The following is a 10,894-nucleotide window of genomic DNA, read 5'->3' as shown; positions in this document are numbered from 1 at the left end:
ATGGCTTCATGCTTAGCTGGTATTAAAGAACATGCTACACGATTAGACTAAGTCTAAGATACAACCCAACATATTGAGAATACTTTTAACTAGCAGCATACGTATACGAACTGATATTCAACTACCATGCATTGATATCTACTAGGCGTGCAAGCTACTTCCAGCATCCAAACAAGAATAAAATTATTCTACATTACATGATATTTAATGCAACAATCTATGTATAAAAAGATATTCTTCAAGTTTTCTCATTTGTATTCATCCTCAATTTTCCAATTACATCTGACAGTGTATTAGGTGTGTACCTGGTATGGAGAACAAAAGAAGAAAGGAATGGTCAGTCGGGCAGTATGCCACAAACACAGCAGCAGCGGATACACAGCAACAGCACAACAACAAACCAAACCAAATGTTTTCCACAAACCTCAGACGACCAACAATATTTCCCAGAACAAAGAGGACCAACAAATAGTCTAGTACCAAACCAATGAACCCAGAAAAGAATGATGAAACAACAACAACAACAGAGTATTCAATGCAGCAACACTACCAATTCAATAACCAGAAACAGCTCAGTCAATGCAAACAACAGAACTTGGCCAAGATAGCCTGACCAAAATGCACTCTTATACAACTTTCAGACAGTGTTTGGTTGAAGACTCACGGGAAACTACCTTATGTTTTTCAGTTTTCTTTACCCACTCGACCTTTTCAGACTAAAAAGTTCCAGCCTTGAGACTCAAAATCCTCCTCCAAGACTAAAAATTCCAGCCTTAAGACTAAAAATGCCACTTTTGTTTTCTCTCTCTCTGAAGACCAAAAGTCCAGCCCTTCTTAGGTTCTTCAAGGACCTATTTATAGGCCAAATGACCCAGTGCAGCTGAGCTGCCCTCGTGCTGCAACTTGCAGCCTGCCCATACTCTGTTAAACCCATGCTTGAGCATCTCTTGATGCCAGCCATTGGTTCCCCACGCCTGGTTTTGTTTAAATCAAGAGTTATGGGCTCATTTTATTATTCATTTTAAGCCCCATACCCTTGTGTCTTGTTCCCCATTGGTATTAGTTTAATCTTAATTAGTACCCTACTTGTCAGCTTCATTTAAACTAACCTTTTCTGCCCTTTTCAAACCCCAGATTACCCCTGTTTAACCTTGATTATTACTGCCCTGCCTATTGCAGCATCAGGGCACTTTGGGCTTTGATCATTCGATTTCAGAACTGCCCCAGCCTGGCTTTTTAATTGTTTACGATGTAGTTACAAACTAACATTCATAGGTAATGCCCAACATTCAAATCACAATACAGGCCCATTCAGAATATTTGAACATTCAGTCGTAGGAGACTAATCGACGACATTTATCAGGTCGACTACACTAATTATAACAGGTAATAATCAGTCGCTCATATAAACAATACGTTCAGGGACCTAAAGGGCATCAGACAACTTTTGTTCAATTACTGGGGGGCCTATATGAATTAACTCATTTGACGACTAATCTAATTGACGCACATGTATGTCACAGAGTACATTTAGAACACAAACATAGAAAATCAATCGACCAAATAAAGGGTCTTTGCTAGAGATGGAAGAAAACAGACAAAGTAACAGACCAAAACCAATAACCACAATAACAAATCATGCTGACAACTCAATTAGAACTAAACAAAGAGAAAAGGAAACTTACCGAAAAAGTTTGAAATCAAAACGGACCCAAATCAGACTCAACTTCGAACTCTTGAGGCCGAACAAACTTTAATCAGGGTGTTCTCACATGAGAACACCTTGATTAAGGTCTATTAGACCTCAAACCCTTGTCAAGACCGGCCGGATTCCCCAGGTGCATGTGTTCTAAGGTCTGGATTTTCAGATCTGGATTTTTGGGATTTTTGGGTAGATTCGGACCAAACCAAGTTTGGTTTGGTCACGAGGAAGGTCAGGGGAGTGTCTGATACAAAGATGGTGAGGTTTGGTGTAGATCGAGTTTTGTCTCGAATCTTCAAATCCAGATTCGAGACGATAGGAGGTGATTCGAGGTTCGTGGTTAGTGGATTCGTGTTCAGGGTGGTTGGATGCTTTAGGGGTGTGAAGGGGGTGGTCACCGGCGTTCGTGCCGCCGGCTTCTGGTGAAAGGGGAACTAGGGCGGCGTTAGGGTTTGGGGTTTCAGAGCTTAGGGAAGGGGACGAGTGAAGGGTGGGGTTGGTATAGGGGGCGTGGGGTGTAAGGGAAGGTTTATATACGGAGTAGGGGATTGGATCTGAGCCGTTAGATCAGATGATCTCAACGGCTTGGATCTGATGGTGAAAAATGAGACGGGGTCGTTTGGTAGTTAAACGGGGTCGTTTGGTTTAAGTGAGGGGTTGGATCAGATTGGTTCCTGGGTCGGGTTTTGAAACGGGTTACTGATAGTGATCCTTGACCGTTGGATTGGATTGACTGGAACGGCTGAGATGGATTTGCCTGAAACGGCGTTGTTTCAGGAGGTGCCTGGGCAGGCTCGTCTTGGACTGGATCAATGCTTTGGTTTTGGGCCTTGTTTCGGGGCCCAAATCCGATTTTCCTTTCCCTTTTTATTTCAAATAATTAATCCAAAAATTCCTAAAATAAGGTACATAATTAAAATAAGCTTGCACACATATTGTGTAACACCTACAACAATAAACACACATAAGAAATAAAAATAAATAAAAAAAATGGTTAGATCACAGCTTAGAACGAACGATGCACACATACATATATTTTTTGAATTTTCTTTTAATGACACATATTTTTGTATTTTTGTTTGATAATGACTGGATGCAAAATGGACAGACCCATAAATGACCAACAACACATGTTACGGAAAGATCGAAAAATTGTACAGCGAAGCCATTTGCCACTATTTTTATTTTCTTTTTGGAGCGATTGTCCGTGAAGCAAAAATCACGTGCTTACAGGGTCGATGCGACCTTTTATGTGGGATTTATTTTCCCTCGATAAGGATTTTTTGGAATAGTGTTTGCCCGAATCTTCGATGGCTTAATAAAAAAACCTTGATTGTGAATCGTTATGTGGCGATGATCGAGTATTTCGGGAGGTTTGGCTCGGAGGTTGAGTATCTCGAAGCCGATATTTAGGAGCTGACGTGGTCGAAGCTCAATTGCATATATCGAGGGTAGCTTGTTTAACCGATTCTTTTCGAAGTAGATTCGAAGTAATTGAAGCCCTGTGATTTTGTAGTGACAGTCGGGCATCCCCGAGTCGTGTTAGTTCGGCTGGTACAGCCGTATGACTGGAGTAATTTGTGTTTGGTCGGAGCCTTTAAGTCCCGAGTGAGGTAGTTTCGGCATCTATATAGAAGGTATTAGGGGTCTTACAAGTTTGATATATAGCCAAAACTTTAAGATCAGGTTGATGCCTTTAGTAAGGTCTTACATGTTTTTCATTCCTTTGAGGTCTTACAGTTTTGGATACTTGGTTCAAGTATGGTTCATGTTTTGCTTGAGGTCTTACAGATATTGTTGTTGCCTTTTATAGGTCTTATGAGGCCGAGGTTGCTCGCATGTGACCTTACGACCTCGGTTTTCATAAGTTGATGAAGATTGTGCTTGACGAAAGTCCCCGAGTCGTCGAGGGTTTCTCGACTCGGGAGCCATTACTCGTAAAATTTATGTTGCCTCATCGAGGGCTTATGACTTCGGAGATTCTGACCCTGAGGTCGTGCGTTTTTGAGATTTTGACATTAGTCCCCGAGTGTTCGGGGCACTTTCGGCCTTGGATATATTTTGTGATTTTCATGTTGCCTTGTTGAGGGTTTATAAGTTTGGAGCCCCTGACCCGGAGGTCGTTCAGGTGCCGAATTGTTGATGCCAGTCCCCGAGTGTTTGAGACGTTTTCAGTAGATAAGTCATTTTTGCAGAGGTGCCGAGATTCTTTTGGAGTGCGAGATGCTTTGATAAAAGATATTCTTCAATTATTTTGTACAAGCGTACATGTTTTCACCGTCGGGGGGCCCAGCCATATGGACACAGTTTGTTCGATCGTTTGGCCCGGTACATCATTTTCTATTGGGACCCCATTTGACATTTCTTAGCTTTTCCGAGTGGACGACTTTCCGGGGGGGATGCCCCTCAGTGTTCGAGGTTGATTGCAAAAGAAACCTTGAATACTTGTTAAGTCTTCCTTAGGTAGCATGTGGATGTTGCCTCATTAAAAACCTTGCCGGTAAAAACCCTTCTCAGGATAAAAACTCGGTCAAAGGAAAAGAGTGCAATAGATGATTAAAACCTTAAGGTCTTCGGGTTCGATTGGTGCTTTCGCTGCCTTGGTTGGTCGCCTGCACAAAGGTTATCATTAAATATAAAATGAAAAGGGGAGATGGTTATACCTCAGTGGTAATGGTGCTTTTGAACTTTGGTATTCGTTTGGAGGGCGCAGTACGGTCCTTTTTTCGGATACAGCCGAGGGGGTGTCTCGTGGTTGCACCAAAAGATCACATGGAGGACATGTTGCGGCTCGTCCACTTTATTCTTTTTGATTGTTTCCCTTTCTCGAAACTGATTTTTGGCTCGGTCGCTGAGGAATTCCTGAAGGTGACCATTGTCGAGCAATCGGGCCACCTCCTCGTAGAGTTGCCGGCAATCCTCGGTCCTGTGGCCATGCGTGTTGTGGAACTCACACACTAAGTTATGGTTTCTTTGTGAGGGATCCGATTGCACAGGCCTGGGCCATCTGGCATCTATGATTTTGCTGATGGCGAACACGATGTCTAGCACATCGACGTTGAAGTTGTATTCTGATAAGTGAGGTGCCTCCGTGGGCCCTACGTTGCTATCGAACCCCGCTCTGTTGATAAGTCCCTGAGGATTCTGTCCTCGATCTATCCTTCGATCGTTGCGGGGTGGGTTGCGCCTCGGGGCGTTCCTTCTGTCATCGGTGTACGGCTGATATCTTTCTTTGTTTGGCTTTGGCTCTTTCGCCAGAAGCCTACTTGGGTACACTGAGCCCGAGGGGGATCCTAGCTGGTCGTCTTCGACCCTGATCTTTGACTGGTATCGGTTGTGGACGTCCGACCAGGTCACAGCGGGATACTCGACCAAGTTCTGTTTCAACTGCTTTGAAGCCATCGAGCTCCGTTCATTCAGACCTTGAGTGAAGGCCTGCACTGCTCAGTTATTGGAGACCAGTGGTAGTTCCATTCGTTCTGCTTTGAAGCAAGATACAAACTCTCGTAGCATTTCGTTCTCCCTCTGCTTGATTTTTAACACGTCAGATTTTCTTATTGCTACTTTGATGGCACTGGCATGTGCCTTTATGAAGGAGTCTGACAACATGAAAAATGATTCTATGGAGTTAGGAGCGAGGTTGTGGTACCACATCATGTCCCCCTTCGAGAGCGTTTACCCGAACTTCTTTAATAGGACGGACTCGATCTTGTCATCTTTTATGTCGTTGCCCTTCACCACGCAAGTGTAAGCAACAACTGCTCTTTGGGGTCTGAGGTCCCATTGTATTTTGGGAGTTCTGGTATTTTGAACTTCTTTGGAATGTGTTTTGGGGCCGCTTCCTCTAGGAACGGCCTTTGTATGAACTTCTTCTAATCCACACCTTTCAGGACCGGGGGCGCTCCTGGAATTTGGTTGACCCTGGAGTTGCAGGTTTCGACCTTCTTGTCATTGGCTTCTATTATTTTCTCGCCCGATTCGATCCTTCTGGTGAGGTCCTCGAGCATTTTTACGACGACGGGATTGGTCATCGACCCATTATTGCTCGATCTCTCCGGTACCTATTCGGTTGGGGGAGCTGTCCCCAATTCTACCGTGCTAGGAGTTTTCTGGTGACTTTGCAGCTGGGCGATAGCCAGCTGTTGTGCCTGCAATATTTCAAAAATAACATGAAGACTAACCTCTCGTTCTTCCCTAGTTGGGGTTTTCTGAGCTTCTTGTTGACCTCCTTGGTGCCCACTCCTGTTGGTGTGCGAGCTTATGTCGATGTGTTAAGCATCGCGTGAGACCGTGCCCACAGGAATTGGGTCCGGTGCATCCCCGGGGTTTCGTGGTGGCACACCAACACCTGGAACAACTACACCATTTTCTCCGTGGTCCTCAAGATTGTCGTTTTCACCTCCATTCACTGAGTTAGACATTCAGACCTGAAATCAAAGATCTTGGACAATAAAAAGCGTGAAAGATAACTTGCATTGTGTAGTAAAACCAGCAAGAAAATAATCACTATTATTTTTAGCCCCACGGTGGGCGCCAAACTGTTTACCGTGAAAATGATAATAACAATTAAATTTGATTATGCGATTCTAAAAATACGTGATCTATTTTTATGCTAGTTTGTTAAGCAGTTGATGCTATGTATGTGAGACTTAGAGGCGAAATAAGAGTAAATGAAAAAGTGATAAGCAAATCGATGGGTCAATTATCGAGGCCTCGATCTTGTCGATTCAAGGCCTCGGGGTCGATTCTGGAGCCCGACTGGGAGCTATCGAAGGTAATCGAGATATGGCTAACAGTTATACTAAAATCAATGGAGGCTCTTTATGGCCAATGATAAGCAATAAATGAAGAACAATAATGAAGATAATAAATGAAGGCAATAATATCAAGAGAATATGTTTAAGAGCAAAGAGAATGTTCTTCTATATTTCGTGTAGAGCAATTGGAACAGCAGAGAGAGCTTATAAAATGACAAGGATCCCCTTTATATAGGAGAGGAATCCCAACATAGTACAAAAGGTATTTATTACAAAGATATAAAGATGGGACATTTAGCTAATGTTATGGTACAGTCTCAGACTAGTCCTGACATGTTTTGTCGGCTCTAGCTTCATGCCTTGGGAACTCCCCATTTCTATCATAACCATGGTCAACATTGCCCCAAGGTCGGGTGTCGACGAACCTCGAGGGAGGGAACTCGACCATAGCCTTGTAGTCTCGAGATTTCGAGATGATCTTCTGAGGCGCCTCGATGACGAGAAATTGGACCCTCTTATTTCACCGTATACAAAATTCAAGGGCCTTTGAGCTTGATCTTGAATTTTATTTTATTTTTAATTCAAGTGCTTGAGGTCTAATCTTGATCTTGACGTATTTTTTTAATCCAAGGGCTTGCAGCTTGTTCTTGAATCTTCGTCTTGATCTTTTAATCCTTAGAACACTTGAATGCTTGTAGCTTTTAGAGAAATCTGCAACGTTTGATCCACGAGCTCTCTCTTGCTTCTTGTTATAACTTCTGGTGTCTTTTATGAGTTATGAAGACACATATTTATAGTTGTGGGAGGGAAGAATTATGATAAGAACAAACTCTTTCTGACCAATCAAATCGAAGTGTGACAATGCCGCATTTGATTGGCCAGAACATGTCACTTGCACATGTGGCACGATTTCATTAGCCTTTTAATGTGACTTGACATGCGTTGTCATTTTGACACGTAGCATGATCTCATTGGCTCTTTTGTTTGACTTGGCGTGCTATGTCATTTGAGATGTGGCGCCAAACTGGGCTTCTAGAAAGATCGCATTTTGGGCTTAATGAAGTGGGCTCATCATTTGTAGCCCAATTAAATGGGCTAACCCAATTATATTGGACTTATATAATTAATCCAATTATATTAGCCCAAAATATTTATTTGGACTAATATATTTAAAATATAGTCCACATTATTCTATAAAATTAAATTCGATAAAATTTAGCTGCTTACACAACCATCGACCCCGACTACTAATGAAGACAAATCAAGACTCTATTCACCATGGCAATTTTCAGCATAGTGAAGGTCTTTGGGCGTAAATTGGATCACCAATTACTACGACAAAAGATCTACGCACAATGAAAACCGACGGAGGAATTACACCTAGTTGATTTGGGCTCATATTTCTTTCCATTAAAATTTCAGAAGAAGGAAAACATGTTGAGACCCTACACGACGGGCCTTGGTTCATTCTCAACCATTTTTTTTCTGTCAAAAAGTGGGAACCCAAATTCCTAGCCTCCACAACAAAGCTCACATACTCAACTAGCTGGGTACGACTCCCTGAACTCCCAACGAAATTTTACGACCTAGATATACTCTAAAAGTGGGCAATAAAATAGGTAAACTATTAAAAATTGATACATGTACCTCGACAACTACACGAGTCCAGTATGCAAGAATTTGGGTCGAGGTACTCTTAGAAAAACAACTGAAATCACACATTTTCATTGGCACCCATAAACAAATTATACTATACGAAGGAATCAATCTCCTTTGTACAGCTTGTGGTAAACTCGATCATTTACAAAAGACCGGTTCTACCTTAATCCATCCACCATCCAGGTCCAATTCAATGTAAAATACATCACCTTCTCTTAATGCTACTATCAGTGCACCACCAAACACATCCCCTTCCCAAGAATGGAAGACGATGAAATTTCTGAGAAAATCTGCCATAAAATCTCACATCCACCAACCAACATTCGCTGACACAGAAATTCCGCCGCATTCAGAAAAAGATATGGCTCACACGCCACGCGCAAGTAAGTCCTCTAACCCTAACTATTTACTTAATCAAACTTCAGGAACTGCTGGGCACACAAAATCTTAGGTAACTCGAAGCTCAAGAAATCATTTGAGAGAACTACACATAGCTTAAAATCAAATTTGAGCCCAACATTTAAATTTACAAATCTTTTATTTGGAAGAGCTCGAATATTAGTATTTCCAAAAATGATCGAACTCTAATCCTACTTTAAGGTTTCTCTTTATAGTCAAGCTTAAATTAAACTTGCCTGATTTACGAGTCTTAAATAAAAGAAAAAAATCTTAAGAATTGCGAATGTTACATCTCATTGCAATGTCAAAAAGTTTTATTGTATCCATCAAAGTACATTACATTACTTGAAGGGCAATAATAAAATGCAAAAAGACTATTAAATATGAAGATTCATGGATTCCAATAAAAGAAGATTAATTTACTTGCTCTTCTGGTTGAAATATTCAACAGTGGCTTTCATTATGGCAACGAGAGCTTGGATATTGCCAATAGTAAGATGAATATTTTCAGCATCTTTAGTCTCAAAATCAATGGTAATTTTCACTATGCTTAAATTCTCATCCTTTTCTATAACTTCAAACTTAATTCCGTAGAAACTGAATCCCAGATCAAGATATCCACCTTCAATAATCTCGACTTCCTTCACTCGTTTTTTATCGTCGATTGAGACGAATTTCTCGTTATATGGAGCATTACCGGGTAAACCTAATATATTTGGTCCAAACAAAACAGAAAATCATCAATAAACTTAAATAATTTACCAAATTACTAGGTAAAAAAAAAATCGAAAGGAAAAACTGTAATATATGGTGGGATGGACGAGATTCCTCCTCTTTTAATTAGAGATCTCAAATTCAAGCCCAAGAAACAGAAAAAGTCCTTATAAGAAGTGCTTCCCTTTAAATAAGCCATACACAATCTGGCCGATTAGTAACTTTGCGCCAGGGGAGGGGAAGGGGAAAGAAGAGAAGGTGTGGGCTAAGAGGAGATGTGTTCCAGCCACTTTCAAATCCTGAGACAGAACTTCAATAATGGTTAATGATAATGATAAATTGTATATATATAATATTTTTTATTCATTAGTTTATTGTAAACATCACATGTAACTTTTTACCAAACTGCTACCTCCACTCATAAGAAACTTACAAAAAGAAAGGAAAAAATCAAGAATAATCAATGGAATGAAAATAAAAATGAAGATTTTTAATAGGATTTTGAAGTAAAATAACTTACTAACTACCAGGACCGAACCGGAGCCACCATTGCCTTCAATCAACTCAACTTTTTCAACAATGTGAGGGAGTTTTTCAACAACAAATTTGGGAAATTGAAGAGTGCTATAGAGATTCCACACTTCACTTGCTGATGCATTTATTTCTACTTGCTCTGAAAATTTTCCCAACATTTTTTGCTTTTTGATAACTTACTCAATAAGCAGTTTACTACTGAATATATAGTTGGTAACGAAATAGACATATATATAAGTTGATGATAAGATTAATTTCAACCACAACTTCTTGACTATGTATAAACTAGATCATAATTGGCCGACCTTTTTATTTTACTTGGTTGGTTCGACTTCCTTGGATGCCAGGGCATTTGTACAAATGGCCGTTCTAATGTCACTATTAAAATTATATCCTCGTCAGTCCAATAAGTTAAATTTGTGTGTAGGAAAATTCATCCATCTACTATTGGGGCTCGCTGAGAAAACGAGGACAAAATTAAGAGAGTGGACTAAAAATAAGCCATAGATGCGATATTACCAAGATAATAGATTGTATCTAGTACGAAGAAAGTCATTTTACATGTAAAATATCTTTTTAGAAAATGTTTTTTGATGTTTGGCAGATTTACTTTTATAAGCTTCGTAATAAAGAGGGGGACAAAAATTGTGCCGGGTAAATAGAGCATTTTGAGAGTCACCGAGATTTTAGGTTTTGTAGATAAGGCTAAGGTTATAGAGGCTATGCGTAAGATGAGCAAGGGCAGAACGACCGGGTCACATGAAATTTCGGTAGAATTTGGAGGTATGTGGGTAGCGCTCGCGTGGAGTAGCTGATTGGGTTGTTTAACGTTATTTTTAGGACGAAGAAGATGCCAAATGAATGGAAGTGGAGTACGATAATCCCGTTGTACAAGAACAAAGGTGATATCCATAATTATAATAGCTATAGGAGTATAGGGGTATCAATTTGCTTAGTCAGACTATGAAAGTTTGGGAGAGGGTGGTGAAAGTGAGGGTGAGGAGGTCGGTGTTATATCCAAGAACCGGTTCGGATTCATTCATGGTCGTTCAACTATGGGAGCTATCCATCTTATAAGGAGGTTGGTGGAACAGTACAGTGATAGGAAGAAGGATTTGCACATGGTGTT

General features: G+C 40.7%; 1 protein-coding gene across 1 annotated transcript; it reads right to left on the bottom strand.

Annotated features, from left to right (window-relative positions):
* Positions 1 to 8,813: 8,813 nt before the first annotated feature.
* On the bottom strand, positions 8,814 to 10,143 carry LOC107831696 (norbelladine synthase). The gene is made up of 2 exons (XM_016659486.2): positions 9,752 to 10,143; positions 8,814 to 9,223 (listed from the first exon to the last, which is right to left on the bottom strand). The coding sequence occupies exons 1-2, from the start codon at positions 9,921 to 9,923 to the stop codon at positions 8,937 to 8,939; spliced, it is 459 nt and encodes a 152-aa protein (XP_016514972.1). The 5' UTR covers positions 9,924 to 10,143; the 3' UTR covers positions 8,814 to 8,936.
* Between the last annotated feature and the right edge of the window lie 751 nt (positions 10,144 to 10,894).

This window comes from Nicotiana tabacum, chromosome 9 (genome assembly GCF_000715075.1).
Source record: "Nicotiana tabacum cultivar K326 chromosome 9, ASM71507v2, whole genome shotgun sequence".
Classification (NCBI taxonomy): Eukaryota; Viridiplantae; Streptophyta; class Magnoliopsida; order Solanales; family Solanaceae; genus Nicotiana; species Nicotiana tabacum.
The sequence above is the reverse complement of the archived record's forward strand: the minus strand, read 5'-3'. Positions and strand labels throughout refer to the sequence as shown.

Bases quoted from the DNA above. Each gene is read 5' to 3' on its own strand.
- LOC107831696 (XM_016659486.2), bottom strand. From the start codon at position 9,923: ATGTTGGGAAAATTTTCAGAGCAAGTAGAAATAAATGCATCAGCAAGT. The intron at 9,224-9,751 runs GTAAGTTATTTT...CAAATATATTAG, and splicing joins CGGTTCGGTCCTGGTAGTTA to GTTTACCCGGTAATGCTCCA.